Below are 26,651 nucleotides of genomic sequence, written 5' to 3'. Positions count from 1 at the left end.
CACAAACCTTCTACAGATCTGAATCCCAATTCAAATCCGAATCCAACTCCTTATTCAGATCTGACTCCTACTCCGAATCCGACTCCTAATCCAATTCCGAATCCGACTCCGACTCAGAATCCAAATCCGAATCCGACTCCGTATCCGAATCCGAATCCGACTCCGAATCAAGTACCGAATCGGTATTAGGATCCAACTCCAGACGAATCCGAATCAGGATCCGACTCCGGACGAATCTGAACTCCGGTTCCGAATAATGTTGATCGAACCTACATTCCGGAGACAGTTCAGGAAATGTTCGTATTCCACCGAGAGCCGATTCCAGTTTTCCCCCATTCCTACCCATCACTAGACCGAAACATGATGTTTTGTGCGGGTGAGTAATGAAGATACGATGAAATGATGCACCACTAACCTCCCGCTAATTGATACCGAAAACACACACACCTCAAGACTAATCAAAGCTACGCACTAACAAACAAACGCCGTATTTTGACCAATGCTTCCTCTCTTATTATCCACAATTAGAGCTAATTAATGGTGTCCTAGCACACCACACTACGTTGATCTTCGAGGAAGTAAATCCACGTGACCAGCCCACATCTTCTCCTTTGTCTGTCGCATCATGCCACGTTTCTGTGCTGCTGGTTTAATCTCGCTTCCCCTCGGCCGAACCGGTATTGATTAGTGTCGATTAACAACGGAGCTCCGAAACAACGAGACAAAGCTCCGAACAAAACGCATCACATGTGAGCAGTAGCTGCTGCATCATCATCGCCTATCATCGTGACCTAAACATGCTGTCAGTGAGTGACATTATCAGTTTGTTTGATCACCCAATGCAAAAGGGCGGTCTCTCGGGCCTAGACGGGCATCCTCCCATCATGCAGGCAATATTTCGTCATTGCTTGTTGTAGTAAAAGCGCGTTTGCTGTCTCGGTAAACATGGGAGACCTCATACATCGGTGTCGGTCATTAAAGTTCATTAGACCAAGCCATTAGAAGGGAGTTGAGCATAACAAACCGATCATGCTTGCGCCAACATGCCTCTGGTGCATGTTTCTCGCCCTAGAATTCTGGAGAGCAACGCATACAATTACCGAGCACAATTACAATGTTGACCAGCGCCGCAGGCAGGTGTACCGCGAGCTAATAGGCATTCAATGTCAGATAAATTCGGGCCATCACTGGTTCAGGGACACACGGTGATAGAAATTAGCAGCAGACAGTCTCCGTTTTAAGGCATTCTACAGCCGAACGAAATTGTTGTTCTAAACGGCAACTGTCCAAACAGGCCGGTGGCGAAACGTCACGAAATGAATATGCATGCCCCCCTACGGGAATGTGAACCTCGGAACCAGATTCAGCCGGATCGCTCTCGTCATGCCTGTGAACCGTGCAAACAAACCCCAGAGCGAAAGCCTTCAACAAAATAATAAAGAGAGAAACAAAAACCCCCAAACAAACGTGCGTCATTGATAACAAACTGCCCAATCCGAGAGCAAAGCGTTTACTTTAACACGATGCTCACGTAGTTGAAGCGCTCGTCGAAAGCCCGGACGACCGGATTTTGACGGGCAGAAAGTGAGAGAGCAATGCTCGGGGAACGGGAAGTAGAGGTCACTAGTTCTTTTTACTTTGGGAAAAAAAACCCCGTAAGGATTATTATTGATGAGTTATGATGCCTTAATGATCCTCCGCTGGTATTACATGGTTTACATGGAGGTGGTAAAGAGACCTAACCAAGCACACACACAAAAAAACTGTCCTTTTAACGACACATCCTTATGGGGCAGTTAAGGAAGGATGGAAGAGTTACCACCAACCACATCGCATGGTGCAGCAGCAGCGCAAAGATAATTACTTTTATTGACAGTACACCCCCCCGGGGAGGTTGTCTATGTCCCTGTGTCTCTACAACTTTCAATCGTCATCGTCATCGTCACGACAGCGCGGACATGTAATTAAATTTGCTGTCGTTGTTTAATCGAGCGTTTGTAACGTTTAAACGGGTTGACATCACGTGAAGCTGCCGTCATCGGCACTGCTCCAAAGTTACAGCTGATTGCTGAATATTGTCGATTCATAGTTCTCCCCCAAACCAAGTTGCCTCACACCGGCGGCAAGTATGGGCGGCATGAACATTCCACATAACAATCTACTTCTGGAGGGTCTGTCCGTGTTCCAGAAGTAACCGAAAAAAAGCAAACCCTTATCAAAAGCCCGGGGAAACAGGGGGCCACACAGCATTTATTGAAGGGGGCCTGTGTGTATACATCAAACAGGCGAACGTCTTCCTATCGCCCTCCCCGAAAACATCTCTTCGGGGTGTGGGTCAATGTTAAAGCGGCTTTGGGTTTTACGCCTAGCAACAAGAAGATTTGCTTTTAAGCACACTTTCACAACTCATGCTCCTGTTGATGATGTTGTGTCCGATTTGTGGAGCTACCTTATCAGCATGTTGTGTGGGCACGGCACGTCTTATTGGCACAGCAACAACACCTACACAGAGGGATCAAAAACACACCAAAAACCAGCGTTCGTTTGAGCCCAATTCTTTCCACACACAATGTATAAATGGGAGGAAATCGTGGGGTTTTGATGCAAGCCAGAATTCGGCTGGCAATGTTTAAATTGTACACCGGCGGCAAGCGATACATCCTCCTCTCATCCTCTCCTCTCGATACCTTCCTCTTCTATCACCAAACTTACGTAAGACAAGACCAGACGACTTGCGGAGAGCAAACGTGACGTTCTTCTCTCTACCCCGATTTTAAGACTTTAAGTCGACAAAAATAGTACTCCGCAAAAGAAACAGCTTCTTCTTCCTTTCCCCACCACCCGAGGAGGAGTGAGTACTACTACGGGGTGGCAGCACTGTGGCTGTAGCGCAACCCGTTACGCGAACGAACTGCTCTGATCTCGCTTAGCTTTCGAAAACATCGTTAAATGCAGTACCTTGATCACTAGCTCGACATAGAAATCACTGTCCAGTGTATCCATACGCGCGCTGGACGGCAGCTGATTTGCACCTTCCTGGAGTCCTTTCTAACCGTGCGTGCGGGCGGGCAGGATCGATAAACTGCCACCAACGTCGTCGTCGTTGTCGGTAGCAGCGGAACTGAATAACGTAACTTCCGCGTCCAGCGAGGGTCCTAACGCAGGGTTCGCCGCTCCGCTGTTGTCTGTATGCGCAGCAATTTCGTTTGCGGAAACGAGCAGAGCACGGGGTTGGGAATTTCGCCCAAAGAATTCACCCAAAAACGCGAAACATTGCCAACGAACTCATCACGATGAATGATTGTGGTTCCGTTTTTCACCGTCGGCAGGCACACTGCTGTGCCGTGGCACCACACGCTCTTCCTCCCTCGACCGAATGCGTCTATTTCTCGACGCTTTTATTGGCGTCCTTGGGACTTTTCTGCACGGCTTGCGGAGGCACCTCACGACACAACACGACACCAACCAGCGCACCTTGACGCAGCGAGTAACCGGACGACCACAGTGTAGCAACGCGTTACGCGACCGTCTGGTAGCAACTGGCACCGCAAAACCCGAATGGATATATTCCCGTGTTCATTCGCGGGCGCCGCTGGCGGGACCCCCAAAAGCAAAGAGCAGCGCCAAGAGTGTTTGGGAAGGTTCGGGTTCGTGGATGTAGTTTCCCTACAGAAAATAGCAGGTGCTGGGACACACAAACACGAACCATTCTCAGTGTGCTCGCTCTGTGTGTGAGCACAGCAAAGGAAAAATCGCTTCTCGCGAAATGTTCGGGCCGGCCACCCGGTGTGTGTCTGTGTGTTCGTGTGGGTTCGGGAAAAAGCTCTTCGGAGCGGCAATTTTCCACCTGCCAGCCAATGTATGCTCTCGCTGCTGTTCGGTGCTGCTCTTTCCGCCACACTGCTTCTCCTTTGAGCGAGGGTTTTGCGGCGTTTTTTTTCGCTTCACAGTTCACTGGGTTTCTGTGCCGTCGAAGGGCCGTGGAAATCCTTTCCCGCTTTTTCGTTGCATTCACACAAATGCCAGAGCACAGTCTCGATCTCGGAGGGACACGTAACCATCGCTGAACACCAGCTGAATGCCATTGCAATAGACCAACACGAACGAGAAGATGTTTTTGGCTCATTCGGACGGCCAAAGCAAAGGTGCTTTTTCTCTTGCTCTCTCCTCGGCGTACAGCTGTGTTTAAAACCCCAAAAAAACAACACCAGAGGACCTAAAGGAAATGCCACTCTAAATGTTACACAAGTCAAAGACAGCAGCATCAGCAAAAAGTTTTGTTTCTAACATTTTCAGCAACTGTGTGTTCATCAAAAACAGTCGTCGACGACCAAACACCACCAATGCGCATGCCCAAAGGAGTGTGCATCGTTGGTTTCCAACTTTGATGTGACAGTGGACAGGAATGGCAGCGCAGCAGGAAGAGACGAGAGAGCAAGTAGAAAACAGTGTTGCCTTTTTTGTTATAAATAGACATTTTCTACAAAAAAGGACCAAACATTTTCCTTCCCCCCAGTTGTGAGTGAAGGGAAGTTAGGGGAGAAGCCCGGCGTGTGTGTGTGTGTGTGTGTGTGCGTGTCAACCGTGCCGTTGACATAGCCATTCAAAAGAAGGCAATTCCGCGCCGCTTGTAGAAACTAACCATTGAAACTGGGACACAGCATGGGGCTAAATGCAGAAGTCCTTTTCAATAGGGATAGTTTAGGGAAAAGTAAACACAAACAGAAAGAAAACGGAGCAAAGAAACAGTTTTAATCGTATGCAGACAAACACACACCCACACACAGACACAGCAGAGCAAACATTAAAGGCTTCTGGAAGGCCAGGGAGGGAAGCTCTATTCATTTTCATTCCGTCGGTCGTCTGCTCGAAGAAGCATAAAATATCCTCCTAACGACACAAACGTGGGTGGTTTCTGTGGGGCCAAAACGGCATGCCGGCGCCTAAAAGTTATGCACGACGCCATACAGACCGCTGCGTTGTCATGGCCATTGGGGGGTGTGTGTGTTTGTCCCCGTAGTTACTTAGCTAATTGACACTTAATTACTAACGCTCACTGGATCAGTACCGCGACAGCGAAGTCGAAAGGGACAGCAATGTGCAATCTGTTTTAATTATTCCAAACGAAATAACAAGAGTGACAGAAACCCCCAAACAAGAAAATGCAAACAAAAAGCTTCACATCACGCTTTGGGATTTGAATTACGGGTGCTGATCTTTAACGCGACCTTCCAAGCGTTCGGCTTTTTCCACGCGGAGGGCTTGCGCGAGCGCACGCTGCCTAGCAACAGTGCGCGCGCGCACGTTCTTTGCGCCAAGCGCGCTCAAGCCGCTCATTTGAAAAAACCAGTTTGGCAAGCGCGAGCGAGCAGCCGACGCCGAGTTTCTCTTGCACCCTCTCTCTCGCCAAACAAGCGGAACTTCCCCATGGTAATTCCACCCCAATCAAAGCCACAGACTTGTGGGTATGTGAGTCAAGTTGAAAGTTGAAGTATTTAGGGCCTCGCGCGATGAATCATCTTGTTTTCCTCCGAATTCCGGATGCATTTCAGTAGTACTCCCACCAAGGGCGGGAGAGATGATGACGACGACGACCGGAAGTGTAAAATTCCACGCACGTAGTAGCCTCCATTAATTACTAGAGAATAACCCCTCTTTGTAGGTGATAAGATAAGAGCGCATTGATGACGCTCGGACGGACGCGATAGATATTTACCCGTGACAGCAGCTCCTTGAAGACTAGAATGAAGTCGTCCAGCCCATCGCCGCTGACTTGCAGTGTGTTCTGTTCGAATGCCATTTTGTTTGTGTGTTTTTTGTTCCTTTACCGTCAATCGATTACCGCACCATTCAGGTACTAAAAACAGAATCACCACACTACGGTACTAAATGTACGGGCAAGACCACACCTCCTGCTCTACACGTGAGGCTCTATATATCACACAGACGATGTTTGTTTAGAGTTTGTTAACGTTTCGAGAGATTTTTGGATAAGATCTCTCGACGTGTAACACCGGTTCGTTTGCGATCGAAACTTGATCAATAGAAACTATCAAATATCACAATGTTTTGTTGGGAGTTTGGAGGATGTTTGGTCCTCTTTCTAGAATCTTCTACCGACCGTATATATATAAAAACGCACAGTACACCACCACACCACGGCCTAAGGTATGTGTGTCACAAACGATGTCTCTCACGACTTTCTTCACTATTTCTCTCTATCGGTGCTCTGCTATCCTAAGTTCACCAGCCAACCGAGTCGATTTCACTCTCAACACAACTCCCCAAAGCGTACGTTGCAGCCTCTGGCCAAAAACTCAACCACGTGGAGTTTTATTAAGGCATCCTCAGGCACCAATCTAACGTATACAGCACACCGTTGTTCGCAGAGAGATTGCCGCTCTCTATCTCACCAAGTTCTCTCTCACGACTATTCGACTGCTTGGTACGGTATCAAACAGCTGTTCGAGTAAGCGTTGAAGCTGGGGAGCCCTTAGCAACAGCGACTTAAATTTCGTTCACAGCGTCAGGTTCAGTAGTCGTTGTGTGGGGAGCAATCAGACGCTCGTTTGCTCTCTTTCGGTTATTCACACTAGCGCGCACACGTTCTCGCTCTCTCTCTCGCTTTTTAATGCACACACAATCGGAATAACCTACGCGGTCGGTTCGCGATGAAAGATAATGACCGAGGCACAGGCACGCGGCGATTTCCTTTCTTATTTCTTGCCGCTTCTAACCCGAAGGTTCACTGATTTTTGCAAGACTTTTCTGTTGCAGTGGGGGGATAAACAGAAACAAAAAAATAAATCACAGATCACACATCCCCCAGGATGAGAAAGAGAGCAACAAACAAAAAATGGAGGGACTGTAGCGTCACTTTAAAATCACTTCGTTTGGTTGCAGGATTCTAGGCACAACAGCATCACGTCTAATTTGGTTTCTTCTTTGGATATTATAATATCCAGCTGCGTCAGTTTTGGGTTCGAGCGATAATTTCGATGCCTACTTTGACTTTGAGTAGTGTGTGTGTGCCACAAAATCCGTTCTAATGAGACACAGGTTTGCAGGTTCTCTTCACCACCAGCCAGCCCCAGGTGGTTGTTGTTGGCGCGAGATTTTGTTAGAAAATTCGTGCAATTTCGCAAACTGCTAGCGAAACCACACGTCCAGTCTCAACGGTGGCAAGATTCTCACTGAACAAGCGCGGACCGACTCGCGGCAAATCAATCCCCCGCCAACGGCTATCGCAACGAGGTCCGATAGAGAGCGCGCTAGGGTGACCGAGACGGTAAGTGTGTTTGGTAGAGCGAGAGCGAGAGTGTTCGTCGTTGTCGTCGAGACCGACCGAAGCACGTTAGAAGATAAGGAGCAGGGTGGATGGAAGGAGGTTGGTGCACACAGGCGGATGCAAACGGTACACCTCGTACATCATTACGTAAAAGCACGTGAAGCGGTCCATCGTCGTACAAGTGAAACTGCAATATGTTGCGGACACACACAGTGGAGGACAATTTTTGCAATTGTTTCGTACGGCAAGCATTCATAAATGGAGAATTAGAGCAGTGGAAGCTATTTGGAACACTAAAAATATAGAGAAAACTTCAGGCACTTCGACATTGACCAGGTCAAGTCAGTGCCAGTTAGGTCCTGGTGGAACATTCAGGAACATTCTACCGCTTTCTAGCAGTAGTTCACTGTACGTTAGGCGGGGGATTGGCTTCAATTCACAGCAATTTACTGTCCGACACAGCTGCAAATTGACATTCGCGTGTCGTCCAATGTCCATCAAATGATAGAAAGAGCAACCCAAACCCCTTTCCACCGAGACACTTGCAGCGCCTTAAGAACGATGCGCATACCTTTGGACCAATCATTCAAGCAGAAAGCGACCCTAGGTGGTGCTAAAAATTGTTCACCCACCCTCCCACAAACCGAACCGAACCGGTACGAACCGGATACGGACGACGGGGAGCAGCTTTGGCAAAAGATTTCGTGTGCGAAAACGTCACCATACACGCCCAAAACGGTGGCGGCAGTAGGAAAAGCGGACCTGTGTTGTTTGTGTTATCTATAACACACAGCCCGTGCCCTGACGTCATCCCGCGATCGCCAGAAAAAGGCCCGGTTTCTAGTGTTTGTAAACAGGATTCTGGTGGTTGTGTATAGCACGCAGAGACGCAGCACGCCTTGCGTAGAACGCAGTAGTGGTGTACGCAGCAGGTTCATGAAGCGTTCCTCCCTAGCGCGTACCGGACTTTAGCACTATCGTTTGTAGTAAGGAAGAGAGTGAGAGAGAGGGACGCCCTAGACACGATACGCTTCAGTTGGCACACATTGCTGGCCGCATGCATGCTCCGGCACTGATAAGCGTGCAGCAGCGGGTGACCGACGCGTCAGACGTGACGTGTCACGAAACTACGGAAATGTATTAATTGGATCACGCTTTGGTGACATTTGGTTATTCAAGAGAGACGACGCCGATTTGGTTCCGGCGATGCCTTTCGATCGTTCCGAGTGTGTGGTACACGCTCCGGACCATGTGATCGAAGGTAGGACACTACCTTAGAGCTTAGTTGGCGTAAAACCGCAAAACCGGCACCAACCGCACCCCGCCTGACCGCCTGGCTTATCTCGCAGACAACACCACGCAAAAGACGGCTGTACAATCCAATCTTTATGATCTTTTAAGCAGTTCCGTTTGCACAAGAAAAAAAAGGACCACAAAAACATTGCTGTGTGTAACTCCAGCCTCTTTTACGTCATTCGGGTAGCAAACAAGATTCGTCCACAAACTGATAACGGAATGCAATGCACATCGAAAGCAATACACCAAAACTTCCCTCCCGTCGGGTTAGTACCTGGCACGGCAACAATAATATTTCTTCCTAATGTGCAGAGGCTGCAAGATGTAATTTAATTATTTTGGCAACAACGTGCCCCCGTGAAAGAACTACAAATGTACAGAGACACGTTGATTGAATTAAATGCGGCGAGGCGACGGCAAAACGTGTAATGTAGCCAACGGTTTTTGCTTGCTGTACCTAACGACAAGGAAATAGCGAAGCGTTGGTATGTGTTTAATTAACAAGATCAAGTACAGGAGTGCATCAAGTTAGATCATTAAGCTCAAGCTACACTAGACCTTGGAACTCGTGATGAACTTCCTGAATCTTCTGTAAAGATTCACTCATATGAATCTTCAACGATGAGGGATTATAATCTTGAAGTGAGTCTTCAAAGATACATTTACATCAAAATAGAATTCATGAATATCTGAGGACTCATACATCTTTAGAGGTTTGAGATCTTGGATCATTGAACATTCATATCTTTTTGAAGATCCATCAATCCCAAAAATTGAGATTCAGATTCCAAGATTCTATCCAGATGCAACAATCTGAATCATAATTACCCATCTCTACTTGAACCCTGATAAGTACGATTGTTCAAGATCTCTTGCTGTAATCATCCTTGTAATATTTTGTAGGAAAAAGCTGAATTCTTTCCCATTTTGTACCCAGTTTACTAATTCAAACTGTGGAAAATCTCTTACTCCAGCAACTTCCACAAGATTTGCAGGAAAAAGCTGGATGTATCCTGATCTTGTAATCTGTTTACTAATTCAGACTATCTAAGATCTCTTGCTCTAATCAACCCCACAAGATGTACAGGAAAAAGCTGGTTCCATCCTGATCCTGATGATCTAATATGAGCTCTCTGTACGCCTTTTAACTGCGCCATTTCAACTCCTCCCGAACAAAAAAAAAAATGGAACCAAAAATGTGCCAATAAAATTGACCGTCTGGTCGGAAAAAAGGTGTGACTTTATCCAACGACGTCGTGCCTTCACAGAAGTCCGATAATTCGCCAACATTCAGCTGTGAAGTCGTGTGCCATTTAATTTTTTTTGCTCTCTGCTCTAATAGTGATCACGAGGTCCCTTATGCTTTTTATCAAAGTAAAATGCCCCCAGCGTAAGTGGGCTTTATGGGCGGATGATACGGAGGAGCGGGGTATGTGCCCTGCAATTACGTTTCGCGACAATCACGCGCCACCTGACCTGGCAAATCGTTTAGGACGCGTGGCTAATGGCAGGTGGTCAGGTGGCTTTCCACACTTTTTGGAAGCACGACTAATGCACTTTGAAGGCGAGGAGATGAAAAGCGGACCAATTGACATTCATTAGGAGTAATTCTTAAGCACAGCTTTAAGCTGGATTCAACTGGTTTTGTCTACAGATCAGAGCAAGACAGAGTGACATGAAGGCGGATGCACTTAAAGAAGCCAATTGCTACAAACACTGCGGTAGTACTTTTCCACCGGCAGGATTGGACATTGGACGCTCTATTTACAAAACAACTGGCCACATGTGTGTGCGGGGTGGAGTGTGTTTTGTATGGCTTCCTCCTCCTCTTCGATGTTTCATTAATTTTAGCTCCAGCTCGTGGGCAGAAGAAAGGATGATGCTCTCGTTGCGATCGCTTCGAAGCGTTAATCGGCAGAGGTGGGAAGACTTTGAAACAAACAGCCATATACAGAGTGGGACATAAACACGCTTGTTTTTTTTTACACGAACTGGTCAACATTTTGGAGGACGTCCTCTGGAACTAGATTGCACCAGAACTTGAAGAACGGTGTCTACATTGTACAGTGAGATCGATCAGTGGAAAACAGAAGAACATCATATTGCAAACTAACTAAGCAGTTCCGTGTGATCATTTTATATTAAATTCTTTGTCTCTTCGGCCAACATTCCTATAGTACTGTACTGCCCCTTCGCAACAGAGCAATTAAGACACTACATGGTATTTGCCACCTGAGCGCGATGTTAAGAATGAGCAAGATCGTTACTTGAGCTAATTTTAGCACGAAAGTAACGCTCACCCCCTGACGGTAGAGGGTGGGGGAATGAGGATGGGAAAGCAGAATTTGCCACCAACTCGGTGTTTGCACATATACCGAACAACACAGCTCGAGAAAATGAATGAAATTTTACGTTTGGCAAGGTGGTAGGGTATGGAAAAGTATCAAAAGAGGGCAGTGGGAGCGAAAAAATAAAGAAATTAAGATGAATAAGAAAATCAAAAGTAATAAGAAAGAGAGAAAGAAAAGCAAACACAAAAACAAGCAAACAACAAGAAGGAAGAAACAGAAAATGAAAAAGAAACATGAGAGTACGAAGAAGAAGAAGAAAAGAGAGACGAATAAGATGATAATAGAAGAAGAGGAAGAGAGAAGAAGAAGAAGAAGAAGAAGAAGAAGAAGAAGAAGAAGAAGAAAGAATAAGGGGATAAGAAAACCATTTATGTAGATAAAAATGATAATAAAACATGCAACAAGGATATAGAATCTGTGAAAAAGAGAAATAAATCAGAGTAGAAAAAAGAATTGATAGAAAATCCCATTTGTTAAAAGCACCACATCCAAAACAATGCAAATAGTTTGAGCAATCGCATGCTACCAAGTTTCTTTCTTGAGCCTTTTTTGGCTATAATTCCTATCGTTTCCTTTTGCTAACCACAACGAACGACATGAAAATAACACGCTTAGAGAGGCCGGCTCTTTCCCCTAAATTAATTTTCTATATCTAAACAATCTAAGCCAAACAAATTACTTCTATAAATAGCATCATCAGTCCCGTTTTGTCCACAGTGGCAGATGGCCACCTCCCGACGTTGGCTGCTTCCCGTTCCCATTGTAAGGATACTATTTTCGTACATCGGGATCCACTACAAACCGCAGCATCCAAAATAGCGATCTTGAGTGGGAGTGTTTGGCGTCAAACGTGAGCGACAAATCGATTGAAAAGACCAAACAAGAGTGTTGTGCTTTCGGTTGCAAATAATAAGGTATTTAGAACAGGCGCTGAGAGGGAGCAAGGATGGTCTAAAAATTGACCAAAAGGGGTATTGACACCTCTGCTATGCTACGAGTCAGTAGGCACGTGGCGCACGTGCGGATTCAGCTATTTCAGTATTTAGAAGACATTAAAATACCAACACAATTTCCAACTTTGGCACTTTTGGTGCGGTATTGAAATCAAACTTGCAGTGTGCAATACCTTTTTAGTGTATTTTCTGTTTAAACAAATACGTTGAAGACGCATCACACACAGCGTTCAGAAAGCGGGACAGCGTCTCAATGTTTTAAAAATAGGATTATCATTCATTTTAAAATTACATCCCTCTAACGCACACGAGCGAGGGTGAAGGAGCCCACCAAACGACCGGCGAAATACGGCGGAATTGTTTCTGGGAATTCCGTTCGGAATGCAAAAACATCTCCCCCGCACACACATGCAAAGCTCACGCACAAATACGCCGATTCTGCGAATCACATGATCGATGGTAGCAGAACGGTGGTTGTAAACATGTGTTGCCAAAACACCAACGAGCGAAGGAAAGATCGAAAAAGCAACAAACACACAAGAGAGTAGCAGTAGCTCTTACACATGCATGGTAACGGTCGCTTGCTGCGACATATAAGAAAGGTTCAACATCTGAAGTGCGTATATATCACGTCTAGACGGGTGGCAGCTGCCACGTGAAATCCCTAACCGAAGCCGGATCTTGTAAAAAAAAAAAGCAAAACAGTACAAATCCATCCCCCAACGGTATTCCATGCGCGAGACAAGAAGCAACACTACACACACATTGCTACACCAAAACTACACACTGAAATCGCCACTATCGGCGCGCCACCTTGAAACGGCAGAAGGAGTGTAACGCCCTGCGTGAAGGTTTCGGTCTAAAACGGAAACCGAACCATCTTCCGGCACGCACGGGAGGAGGGTTCAGCAGGGTTCAGAAGAGGATCGTGTTTGTCAGGGATTATCCTATCCTTGAGCGGAACAGAGAAGCAGTGTAGCGACATTTTGTAAAGCACAAACCACCAGTTTGCTTTGGATTCGATCGGGACATCTCTCTTGTCTCGCATCCGACCTGTACAAAACAACAACATGACGTCACAGACGCAGCTTGCAATCAACAGAGAAAGATCGCGCACCCCCTTTACAGCTGTGTTAGACCCACCTAATCGGACCTTGGAAACAGCCGCAACGACGACGGTGTTGCTCTTGAAACCATTTCTACCAGAGCCGACTGCCACAACAATTAACGCCCTAAACACTGACAAGCAACCAACAACAACGCCCTGGTATTGCAATGTGATTGTAGCACACGCGCACATACAAAAACGTCATAGTTTTTGTTTGTTTACCCTCTGTGTGTGTGTGTTTGTTCACCGTTTGGACACATTCTCTCAGGCAAAAGGGCGATAAAGGGCCACGAAGTAGAAACACAACACCAACAAGGCAGACACCCTCCCTCTTCGCGCGTGCCAATGTTTGTCGCCGTTCCTTCGTCACGTCACACAAAGCAATCGCGGTGGAGGCTCGCCTCAACGCGACGGCTTTCGGATTGCGACGGTCTGTGTGATTGGCTTAAACCGCTTTCAGCGGGGGGAGCTCACACACGAAAAGCAAGATGGGAGGACAAAGGGAAGGTGGGGTTTATACTTTTGGCGGCTCGTGTCCACACTAGTACGCCCCGCATGAGGTGGAATAGATTGTGGTGGCCCCGTTCGGTGGGTGGTTTGGGGCGAGTTGATCGCACACGCAAGGTTACAGCAGAAACTGGGCAGTTAGCTTGTGTGTCTATTCTCTGGTTGGTTGCACCGTGTTGTAGGGGTACAGTGACCGTCATTCAAGACTAGGCCTCCTACATGTGTTAGCATTTTCAATCAAATTCTTCTTGTAATATAATAAATGTAATGTCATGTCATTTTATGATCAATTCCGAGGCAATAGTATAGTAATCGAAAGCACAGGGCTTTAAAACATGTCCGTGCTGAAATGAAAGCTCGATTAGATGACCTAAAATTTTCTTACAGGGGTTCCAATCATATAAGGGAATAGTTCAATCACTTAGAGCAGCGGTCGGCAAAGTCCGGCCCGCGGGCCAAATGCGGCCCGCCGCAACATTCAATCCGGCCCGCGAACTGATTGACTGATTTTGAAAGATGTGAAGAAACTATTCGTATACAAATTACTGAATATCTTTAAAAATAACATTTTATATCATCGTACTCTTTCAACTTTAATTAAAGTACTATGGAATGTCGGATCGTTCGGTATGTTCGAACTCGTGATCAATATCCCCGTAATGTTTACAAGAAAAAAATGCCTTTTTTTCGGCTTGCTGTGGCAAAAACTAGGAGACGTAATTTCTTAACACGTACTTAATTTAAAAGCTTTTGCATCATGTTGGTCCAGAAAAAATCGATTGAACACATGTGACAGATGTTGTACCAGTTTGCGGACTAGGGTGTCATGTCGAAATTCTACCGAAATTCACCTAGTATGAACGCATTGAGTTTTGACGTCATTGTTTACCATTGCGAAGTCAGTGGACGCGATTTCTGCTTCCTGATATGTGTGTTAATTTTCCCATACTATTTCACTGTTTAGCGGGTTGCATCGATCTCCCGGCCCAGATAACCCAGTAATGTAGCCACTTGTGCCTCTGTCTTCATTTTTTAGCTTTTTTGGAACTTCAAAAATGAACATGGGCTCTCCTGCGATGCTTTGATGGTTGCATAAAAGTGCCAAGATGTTGGTGATCAATACGCAGAAATGTTCTTATGCGACGTCAGACTTTTCAGCGTCCATTTAAGACGCTACGGGGTGGCATTCGTTGATCGCGCACGCTTATAAGTTAGTTGGTTCACTTTTTTGGTCATCATGTTTAGAGTTTTCTGTTCTGTTTCTCATGGGCAAAAAACCTATCAATTGATCTGACATGGCATGACATCTGACTTGTCCATAAATCATTTTTATAATTACTGAATCTATGTTTGTTTCGATAATTTTTCAGCCTTTCTGACTTTTGTATCATCCCCGGAATATATTCAATATTTTTTGCGGTGTGGGAGGATGGGATCTTCAAGAAGCGATATTGATCCCATTTTGTTATTTTTTGACTGATCAGATTTTTGGCCATCTATTGCCGATTCTCAAATTAGAATTAGTTTTTAAAGTAGGTACCATTAATTTGGATGAACCGTACTTGGATGATATAATTACAGAAAAACAACAACAAAAACCTAAAATGTTTTAAAAGATTAAAATGTAATAATTTAAGCGCAATAATAAAAACCGCATTCACCTGGCCCGCGGCACTCGATCATTTACTAAAGTTGGCCCTTTGCCTCAATAGTTTGCCGACCGCTGACTTAGAGGAATGTTGCAAATCGGTAGGGGAATGTTGTATGCAAGCTGTGGAAGTTTGCAATCATATAGGGGAGTGTTGCAATCGATTAGGGGAATTTTGCAAGCGTACTGTGGAGCTGTCATCAGACTGAGGGTGCCGACAGTCCACACGCACAAACGACCACACGCACTCAATGCAATATATAGCATCCATTGATAAAATCAGGCTCCAGGGAAGTTAGCTTAAGTTTAAACGTTCCTTGTTTTATTTTCGACAAGAGCGTCTTAATTCCCTTCGACATCCGCGATGCCGATATCGTTGCAAAAATTGTTGTTCGTTGTTGTTTCAGTTCAATGGGTATGCTGGTAGTTATAATAACTTTAAACATTTTTTTTTCTACAGCTTTACAACATTTTAAACGTGTCAAAACGTAGTAGTTAACCTTTCATTGATGTTCAAATCAGCCTACAAGACAAGAACCTACCAATATAATTATCAACAAAGATTTGTTGTATGTACTTGGGAAGAATGCAGCTTTAATAACCTCTACTTTATCTGTATGAAAACAACCCTTCACAAAGACATATAAAGGAGTAAATAGGTTTATTTAATAGAAAAGCTATTTTCGATTTATGAGTTCTATTATACGCTCTACGTAAATGATGCGTAAATGCGTAAATGATGAGTAATCTAATCCAAGACGTAGTTAGGCGTTGTCACGAGGTGGATATTCCCCTTTGCTAGTCCATATTAGGTATGAAACAAACGCACTTTGGTGTCGCAGTTGTGGACAGTTAGGCGCTACAACGCCAAACAATCATTTTTACAGTAGCCATTTACGTGAATGTGAACTTTTAATAGTAAAACATAGTCCCTAAAACCTGCAAAAATACTAGATTTTAAGCTATTCAGGTACACAACTCGTTTTGAATCATGTATGTTGCATTAAATTCTGTTTAATTATTAGAAATTATGTTTGAAAAATGAGCTTAGAAATCAGGCAAATAAATTAGTTACATTTATTACATTACTGCGGTGGCATAACTTCAAACTCGTCTTTTAGCAATGTATTTCTACAAAAACGAACTCTCTAATTCAAGTTAGCTCTATGTTTTTCTAGCGTTAAAATTATCATTCATATAAGACTAATACCATTAATGCTTGTCAAAGAGGCACTCTATGTTGTCTCCCACTGTACCCAACGTCCCAAACGGCATACCTCCCCCTCCTCTCTCAAACGGGGCCATTGAACGATCGCATCACGGTGGTGGCGGGGCCGATTGAGGTTTGAAGATCAACACACCGAACACAGCAGCAACAAACGACAACCCCGTGCGCTTGCTCTTCCGCTTGCTGCATACACTGTTGCGGTGTGCCCCAGATAAGAACAAAGAACCGATCGCTGGGAGCTGCACGCGTCAATGATCAGCCCGGACCCTGGTGTGCCCTCAATATGCCGTAGAATGCCGGGGCTTGACCGAAGCACGGACGCCGACGACGCCGACGACGAAAGCATCATTTACGAGCGGTGAAAGGTCGCACACCAGTGGTTTGATTGACCGAGCCAAAACCGAACTGAACCGGATTCAGGGGAGGGAAGAGTTTTTGGCATTCTGGTGTGCCCTGCTATCAGCAAAACGAGCCGATCGAAAGAACGTCAGCAGGGTTGAACTTTGAGCAGCGGACCAAGAAGAAGGTTAGAATAAAACCAGTGGGCGAGTAAAATTTGGCATTCACTTTCGTGCCGCACGTCAGAACATTTCGTAATGGGAGCGCGATCGTGAGCCCGCCCGGTTGCACTCTCTCGCTACGTCTAAGTTTTGCTACATTTTGACCAAATTAGAGCATTTACGTCAGCGTGTCCATGTCACAATCGATGTTTTGGTTTGGTGCTGACATGCTGTAGCTAGTTAGCCGGCTGATAATTAACGAAATGGAGCCAACACACGGATTTCTAGCCGGCTGTTCGTGCCCAAAGTGAATGTTTAATCTAATATGCTACAAATAGGTATTCTAAATATATACATTATTTATGTAGCAACTATTACATTTATCACAAAACCAAAACAGCTAAATGCTATTACAATATTGCTTCTAGCTATCTAAATTCCATTCTAGCTATGCCCATGCTCTATATTTTCTACCATTCCTAATTATCTACAGTTATTTAATATTATTCTATATTAGCTGATGACTTTTCGATGATAAGTGCAATGAAATATGAGCCCATGAGTTGATGCTTTTGCTTCGCTGTGCGCATGAATGAACAATCGTGAGACCGAAAGCAAACAGCGTATCAGGAAACGGAACAAAAGTAAAACCATCATCCCTCTGCCGAACATGGTGTAATATCGAGCTGTGTGCAAAACCGAGCCGAAAAATGTGGAAGAAAAGTGCAATAAAAATGTTGAATAACGATAAACTAAACCGAGCATCAGAATATAAAAGAATTGCTGGCAACGAAACAGCGCTGAATGAAAGATCATCCTCAAATCGGAACATGCTCTGTGATGATTTTTCATGATCATTCACGGAACAATTCAACGTCCCCCTCTTCAACTGAGCAAGCATTAAAATACCATTTAGCAGCATTGGTGCACGTTAAAAAAAAACTTCATTCCTACACAACGTACAGCATACAGACAAGCATTAATCTAACCCGCGGCCGCCTTGCCTGTTCTAACGCATTGACGAAAAAGACAATTTTGCTGCATAAACCCTTTCCATCTTGCCAAATGATCCTGATGCGTCTTTCTCGCCATCGTGTCCACAAAAAGAAACGGAACTTGTGCTGCTGTTGTGAAACAGCAACAAATACACACACACATTCCGCACCTTTCTGATAGCGAGCGATATCGTATAAAAAGCAAATGCAACTAGCAACAGGTACAGCAGGCCGAGGTCGCGGATCGGATACGGTCAAGCATGATAAAACGGGTAATGGGGGAGGATGAACAGAAGAAAAAAACTGACCGGAAAAGGCATAATAGTAAAAGAGGGATTTTTAAAAAGAATGCTATTCTTGTACACTGTACCTTACCATCCACCAGCAGGTGCGATGAGGCGCCGCCATTAGTGGTGGTGGAGCTGTAGGACACATTGGCCGGTGGGTTCAAAAGCAGATCCGTCGCGTGCTCGATCGCCTGCTCGACATCGAACAGGCTGAGACGCACCGGACGCACCGGCGGTCCGTCCGACGGCGCCCGACCAACGGTCACCAGGTACGCTTCATTGTACCTGAGATTCTTCGTGAGATTTCGTTTCGTATGTTTTTTTTTTTTCGATCATTATTTGCGGGCGTTTCACACGCGCGAAACGTGTATAAAATGCATAAAATAGACAACGGTTCAGAAAATAGGTAAAACTATCATTAGCCACGCGCTCGTAAAGATAGGGGGATTGTTTTGAATGTTTTCCTAGTCTGTGTTTCCCCCCCTTTCTTCGAGGTGGTGTATGCTGTCTCACAATCAAGATCAAGAAGCAATACAGAGAGAGATGTACACACAGGTACAGGCCACAGGTACTCACAGTCGAATGCCGCCAGTATTTAACGAGCTCGTGAATGTCCGACGATGGTGCGAGCAGCAGAAAGTCTCTCCACTCGTCGTAGCTAATGTTTAGGCTGCCGTCCTTATCCATGCTAAAAAAAAACAGTAAAACAGAGATCGCAATTAGCATCAATTGAAGTGAAACCATTTATCAATAAAAGCAGTACAACAGTCCACGTGTGCCCCTACCGTTTAAGTAGCTTTGCCGCCTCGTGCTGGTCCATCTCGATGCCGAGCTCCTTGAACGCCGTTATCAGCTCCTCGAGGTCGACCTTCCCGTCCTGGTTCTTGTCCAGGTGTGTAAACTGTAAGCGTAGATTTTTTTCGTGCTCGCGCACGTAGTGTATAAACTCGGCCAGCCCGACATCGCCGCTCTGGTTCTGGTCCGACTGCTTCAGGAAGCGCTGAAAGAACAACGGGTGTCCGTATTCCTGTAGTTGTTTTGTTTCGGGGTTTCGCCCAGTGTTTTGTTGTTTTGTTTTGTTTTTTTGGCAAGCGCACGAACATGAGTTGATGTGGTGAGTAGAGCAGGCAGTGGCGCGGTGTTGTGTGTGTATGTGAGGAGGATGATAAATGCACATGAAAAAATAAAGTAAAATAAAATAACGAAAAACACGTGTTAATAAAAGTAGTAGAGTTTAGAAATGAAGGTGAGTGTAGCTAAATGAAGTGTTTAAAATGTAAATAAATGCTGTGTTTGTTAGAACGGGTTTTAACGCCTCCCGAGAAGGATACTTCCAAAAGGATTTCGATGAGAAAGTAACGACCGAATTCAAATCCTTTTCTCAAGCTTCAAAAGCTGCTGATCGGCCGAGCTCTAGTATGCAAGAAGCGCATTGTATGCAAATCTGCTATGCAAGATACTGCATCTTCGGGAAAAGTTGTATGCAACGTTCGTTTTTGCCTTAAACAGCTTGTAACGGATGTTGTCGATAGGGATTTAAAAATGCCAAAAAAATATTCAAAAAATTATAATAATTTTAAATTAATTTTGTATTAAACACTTTAAAAGAAATGGTCGTTATAAGCTTAACAACAAATCGACAAATACCAAATTGTTTTACACCGTTTTCCAAGAGTTCTCATTAGCTGTGGGACACTTTATTAACTCCTTTTTCTAAACCTGAAATGAACTTAATGTAATAGGAATTGGACTCAATAGCACCCTTGTTGGACAAATCCTATAGCAATTTCCAATTGGAGCTGGTCAAAAAGGGTGCCGTAAGGTCCAATTTTCATCAAATGAAGTTCATTTCCAATAAGAAAGATTAAAGGAAGTGTCCCACAATTACGAGCACCCCTGGAAAACCCTGTATTATTTTGGCATTCGAAAGGGGCCAAAAGACATTTTTTCGCAAACTATTCTTTTTTTAATATAATTTGATAATATTTCCTCTCCTAACCCTTCCCCCCTAATCGAAACACAATGTTTTCCTATACATTTCGGCGTATCAAAAAGCGAACCAAAATAGCCAATGATAATGGAATCTAATTTGTGCTGATAAAACTACGTTTCCCCGTCCTATCTAAACACAATAGAAAACCCCGAAATCATATCAACAAAACCAGCATGACCTTACTAATCACCGGACAGCAGTCCGTACGCGGCCGGTTTCAAGTTTAAATACTCAGAAGAATGTGCGTGTCGTTGGGCCCAATTCTTTGCCCGATGCGTAATAAAAGCAACACACACAGAGTCGAACACCCGGCATTCGTATTGGTGGGGGGGAAGAAAACAGTCAAACGCGTTTTAACCTTCGCCCACACAAACAAAAACACAAACAACAGAAAGGCCGTTCGGAATTTTCCTACCGTGTTCGATATAAAAATCAAAATCACGTTCTTCATAAACGTAAGTTTAGGATCGGAAAAATCCGATTAAATAACCCACTTTGGCAAAGCAATTAACGCAATACGTCAGTTCATTCACAGCAGAAGCTGGCTCTATTAATGTATGCATGTTAATTTGCCAAACGAAAGGGAAAATGATGTAGCACACCCACGCTCTATTCCGTTTTCCCTCTTTTTTTTGACGTCGTAGCAGAAATTATTAAATACAACCAGGTCCCAGATGGAGAAGCCGGTTTGCTGGTTGTGCTGATGCTACACCACGGTCAATGTCGCAACAAGGTGTTCGCCAGTGGTGCCGCCTGTCGTCTGCCTGTCCACCCCTGCCGAGAGAGCAAGGAAAGAGACGGTTTTAAAAATAACGTTCATCTTCCTCCTATATACGGCGGCTCCCGCCGAGAGGACACCGCAGCGAGTGGTGCTGCTGCTGCTGCAATCCATTTTGATTGCAATTGCATCGCGTTGGTTGGTTGGTAAAACGGTTTCCCCTTCTTTTTTCTTCTACTCTTCTTTAAACGATCTTGTCGTAACGGCAGATTGCACCAATGCAACGAAGCGTGGCTAAACATTCGCGTGCCCCGGTTTGTGCCTCTCCTCCAACTGCATTGCATGCGCGAAACACGTGCCCCGCTACACGCTACACGATTGATTTAAAATATGCTCAAACAGCTGATGCCGGCTGTCCGCGGGAAAAAATGGCTTCAGAATGGGAGAAGAGTTCCGCAAGCCGGAAGCGATAAGCATGAAGCACGCATTTGCACGCGGCAGATAAGTCCCGTTCCCGTTGGCTCGACGGGCTTTGAACGGATAACACAACACAACACCGTGGCATTTTCAAGTGTACCGAAAGCGATACCGATAAAAGCTGAACCTCCTGAATTATCTGTGTCTGTGGGCTAGAATTTAGCATACCGAAAGCGAAGAGATTTGCGATTCGCTGTGATTAGCGAACGTCCAAAAATGGGTTTTTTTCTACGCGTCATTGTTTTGTTGCGACGTTGCAGATGCCTGTTTTGAGCTATTCTTGGTTGTGGAATTGAATATAAAAAATATATAAATAAGAAATAAACACAGTTTAAACTAAATTTGCCTAATAGTACACTGTATTCAGTCAGTTGCTAATGTTAACAGCATTATTCAACGCTCGCAAGATGTTTTTCAACAGCTGTCATATATTTCTGACAGCTGCGCTTTTGAAAAAGTGAAAAACTGACTCGTAAAACTGTGTATTTGAGTTCAATTGGGATATTTGTAAAAAAATAAAATCAAACAAAATTTGGGAGCTTTTTCAGAACATTATCTGAACTTACAGGGGTTTCCAAGTCAATTTCGAATGTAGAAATTGTTATTCACCATGCGTAAAATGTTATTCCACATTAATGTGACATTTTATTTTCATCATAATAATTTCTAATTCCTTCAGCATGATTTTCAACACATCACCAAGAACTGTCAAACTCAATCCCATGTTGAAATTTAAATTTCCATTTTCCAATTTTGAAATCATACTGAAGAAATTCAAAATTATTATGATGAAAATGCAGGGTTTTCCAAGTCATTCGAATGTGCACATCATTATTTACCGACTATACGATTAATTTCCACAGCTGCCATACATTGTATTCGCATCACAATAACATTTCAGTTCAAACACCTGATTTTTCAACACATCAGGTCAAGAACATCAAGTCACATCAAGAACTGTCAAACTGAATCCAGCCTGAAGCGTGTTAAAAATCATTTTTAATTTCAACGGTATGATTTTCAACACGACTCTAGCTGCATTGAGTTTTTCAGTTCTTTGTTATGTGTTGAAAATCATGTGTTGAAACTGAAACTTCATGTTGAAACAAATGAACCATTTGATAGCTGTTGAAATATATCTTGGATGCGGTGAACTGTCAAACTAAATCCAGCTTGAAACGTGTTGAAAATCATACTGCAGAAATTAAAAATTATTATAATGGAAATGAAATGTCAGATCCATGTGGAATAACAGTTTGCACGTGGATAATAAAAATGTTTACTGTAAAAGGCAAATGAAGCCAATAGGTTCAAAGTCTCTATAAAAAAAAAAAACAAAAAAAAAACAATGTTTACATGCGAAAGTGACTTGTAAAACCGTGTAATAAGTTTTATTTTCATCAGCATGATTTTCAACACTTCACCTGTCAACGAGCGATGAGATCCCGCTTCAAAACCCCAATGAAAAACGATGACAGCAGCCCGTTGAAGTGTTGAAAATCATGCTGAAGAAATTAAAAATTATTATGATGGGAATGAAATGTCATTTCGATGTGGAATATCATTTTGCACACGGTGAACAACAATGTTTACATTCGAAACTGACCTGAAAAAGCCTTTTTGCTCAAAATTAATGTAAAAAAATCGCACTCTATTCTAACACTGAATCAACCCTATCAATCAACTCAACTCAACTTTTCTGATAGCCAATTCCGTTAACGACCTTATTGTTCCACTTTTTGTTTCCTCCACACCCACCTACCACACCTTCGCGAAATTTCTCCTTCATGTCTTTCGCCCTCCTTCCCGTTACTGCTTCTTGACCCAATTACTTTCCTTCCTACTCACACACACACACACACACACACACACACTACACTCTATTGCCTTGCTTTTCGCTCTCTTTCCCCGTTGCATTTTTCCATCCCCTTCGTTTTACGCTACCGCCAATGAAAATCTAATTAACACCTAAAATGAAGTGATATTAGACCACCGCAAGCGTTGCAATATCTCTAATCCAATATATTAGGTGCAGTGTGTACGCTCCACGGACACACTTCACTTCCATCAAATCCGTCACAGAGTGTCACTGCAATTGGAAAAGCGCAAAAAGAAAAGGAAAATCGATCTTACAATAGAGTTGTCTGTGCGTGCGTGCCGGGACAGTGTCCGGGGCAGACAGTCAGACGTCCGCGAAGGAAATTTTCCCTCGGCCTCTCCCTCTCCGCCCCACCCTTTCTATTACCGTCGCCCCGAATGACCTCGGGAAAGGGCGTGCGAGCCTGCTAAGTGGGCTCGCCACGGGTTTTACTGTGCCGTGCCCGTGAAGCGTGAGCGGGAGGGGACAACACAGGCGGCGCGAGAGCACGGCACTGGGGACGAAAAGCTGCATTATACCGCCCGTGAGCCGGTGAGTGTGCGCACACACGGTTTTGCTGGCCGTCTCTCCGCAGCATTCCTTTGCAGCGTTTTCATCTTTCGAAAAAAAAATCCGATTTTCCTTCCAAAAATTTTCCCCGTGCAGTTGTTTTCATGCAAGCTAAAATAAACAAAAGCAAGCCGGGGCGAGCCGTTGGTTACGGTCGGTCGGGAGGTGAAGTTATGCGCACCACACCACCCTTGTTGGGCAGAACCGGTTCGAAGAGAAGGAGGTGGTGGTTCTCATCCCCCTTCACAGTGACATCATGGACTGTGCGACCCAGCATGGTGAGCTTATGGAGCTAAAAAAGCATGAAATCATATGAGTCAGCTGCAAAAAAATCAAGTAGGGCGGCCCCACCACCCTTCCGCCTCCCCACCCATAGCTAACGGGTTCCGCAGTGTGGTGAATGTGCTGATGTGGAGATGATGATGAATGTGTGCCTTTCTCTCTCTCTCTCTCTCTCTCTTTCCTCTCTCCCTTGGGTACGTGTGTGTGTAAGTAGTGTTGGTTGGTGGACATCGCTCCGCCGCTTCTTCCTCTTCCTCACCTCCGCGTACTGGTGCGACAGGCCAAACTCTTTCAGCGCCGCCGACAGGTCGTGGATGTCGATACGATCATTGCCGTCGCGGTCGAGCTTTTTGAAGATGCGCTCCAGCCGCTCCTCGTCCGCCTGGGGCAGCTCGTGCAGATACTGCGGGTACTGCGGGGTGCTTGCCGCCCCGCCCGCCTGCCTGTCCTCGTTGCCGGCATCATTCCCCGTCGCCGGTCCTCGGTTAATGTTGACCATTGTGTGGTACGAAGGGTGTAACAACAACAGCAACAAAAATTCGCAGCCTGCTGCCTTTTGATCACCACACTAACACACACACACACAGCTGGGGGAAACACGTTGCTAAGATCAACACGGGCACAACACACACACGTTTTTTTTTTTTTACTTTTCACTGGCCGCTCCCACACACACACAATGCTTGGAAGTCAAGGGCCCCCGCACCGCGCGGAAAGGAAGGGTATTGGCACACACACACACGTGTTGTACACTTTGGTATTTCAATCGAGCGATTCGCACTAATGGGAGGAGGGTTGGGGGAAAGGGAGTGGGTAAGGCTTAGATGGATTAATAGTGAAGTGAGCAAACGTGACACACACTTTCTCCACCTTCCTTTTTGCACTTCATGCGGGACACCACACGCCGGGGTGGGGAGACAAAAGAAGCAACAAAAAAGGCCCCTCACACACACACACACACACACACACACACACACACACACACACACACACACTTTCCACTGGAGGTGGGCAGAAGAAGCACCGTTTTTTTTTCTTTTTTCTTTTCTCGTTGCTACATGGCCTACTGTGGCCAACCTCTCATTCTCTCTCTCTCACACGTCGCTGGGGGTGGTAGCAAAAAACACCATTTCTTATTTTCTTTGCCGAACTAACGGCACTAAATCGTGATAAATTCCGTGCGCTTCGCGTGCTGCTCGATACGGAAAACGGGATCGCCACGAGTTCGCGGGACACACACGCGGATGGATACCAGACACGCACGCACACACTGCGGAGGAGCTGTGTGAGCTGAAAAACGGGCCAAATCGCACTGAACCGGTGGGGGAAAATTCAACACACAGGTTGGCGTTTCCCTCCTACCTTCTGTGCGCGCAAACGCAGTAGCCACCGGATGGACGCGTCGTCGCGAAATCACGCCGTGGTGGATAAATCTCGGAACACACTCCCGGTTGACTGGATGGATGGATGGAGCACAGAAAGGACGACCCGACTTCGCGAGCGTGAGTTTTATCAAAACATCTGCCCCGTGCGTGTGCCGTCGTCGTCGTCGTGCTTGCCTTGCGCAACTGTCAACGAGTTTGTGTCAACGGGAGCGTGTTTCTCGAAAATTTTATTTCTCGAAAACCGATCAATTATCCAGCCCCGGTCGCACTATGGGCTGCGGCGGTGGTTTGCATCCAACTTTTGAATTCAAAACAAATTAACGGAAAAGGGCGGCTTCTGTTCCGGAAATGATTGTTTTTACACGTTTGAAATGAAATTTTGTTTTTTTTTATAAAAGGAAGCTGCAATTGCTTAAAATTTAAAAAAAGTCATTCAAATAATAACTATCCCTAGTGTCAATGACCGCCCACCCAGATAGGACCATATATTTTGTATGGAAAATTGCAGCTTAGCGGATTTCAAAGCTTGTATTTTTTTTATTATCTGCTCGTTGTATTTGTTTGAAATTTTTATCAAAGCTGGGTTTTCATGTTGTTTAACTAATGAAATGTTTCCTTAACTTTATCAAATGTTCCTCCTTCCCGTTACTGCTTCTTGACCCAATTACTTTCCTTCCTACCCATACACACACACACACTACACTCTATTGCCTTGCTATTCGCTCTCTTTCCCCGTTGCATTTTTCCATCCCCTCCGTTTTACGCCACCGCCAATGAAAATCTAATTAACACCTAAATTGAAGTGATATTAGACCACCGCAAGCGTTGCAATATCTCTAATCCAATATATTAGTGCAGTGTGTACGCTCCACGGACACACTTCACTTCCATCAAATTTCTATGTACAGTGGAGGGTCGTTTGACCTCGCCCGGACTTGACCTCCCCCGGAATTGACCTCGCCCGGATAATAGCACATAATAAGTCTTATTATAAAAACTTATTCCATCTCAAGCGCCACAGAATAAGCTTAAACGACTGGAAAATTGAATATCAATAGAAAAAAAAGCTTCATAGCTTCACTGGTTTGCTTAATGAGATGCCCAAATGCCACAAATCTACTAAACGACCACTAAACGGGTTCTAAACGACTCAAGCTCTCAACCTAAACGGAATATGGAAAAAATATTCGATTTTCTAGCCGTTTAA

At 44.8% G+C, this 26,651-nt stretch overlaps 1 protein-coding gene across 7 annotated transcripts in view; it reads right to left on the bottom strand.

The window, feature by feature from the left end:
- The window catches only part of LOC121591569 (calcium-binding mitochondrial carrier protein SCaMC-2), a 28,808-nt gene extending 3,184 nt beyond the window's left edge, over positions 1-25,624 (bottom strand). The window contains exons 1-4 of one of the 7 annotated variants that reach the window (XM_041912230.1): positions 25,422-25,624; positions 24,319-25,163; positions 18,947-19,188; positions 18,738-18,849 (exon numbers count right to left, since the gene is read on the bottom strand). In XM_041912230.1, the coding sequence (XP_041768164.1) occupies positions 18,738-18,849; positions 18,947-19,188; positions 24,319-24,558 (594 nt within the window). In that variant the 5' untranslated portion in view covers positions 24,559-25,163; positions 25,422-25,624. Of the gene's footprint in view, positions 1-2,958; positions 4,080-5,716; positions 7,215-18,737; positions 18,850-18,946; positions 19,189-24,318 lie in introns of those variants that run through there. The other 6 variants (XM_041912231.1, XM_041912232.1, XM_041912229.1 and 3 more) reach the window with 6 other exon arrangements.
- Between the last annotated feature and the right edge of the window lie 1,027 nt (positions 25,625-26,651).

The sequence above is a fragment of the Anopheles merus genome, chromosome 2L, assembly GCF_017562075.2.
Source record: "Anopheles merus strain MAF chromosome 2L, AmerM5.1, whole genome shotgun sequence".
Taxonomy (NCBI): Eukaryota; Metazoa; Arthropoda; class Insecta; order Diptera; family Culicidae; genus Anopheles; species Anopheles merus.
Note: the sequence above shows the minus strand (reverse complement) of the source record. Positions and strands in the feature narration are given on the sequence as shown.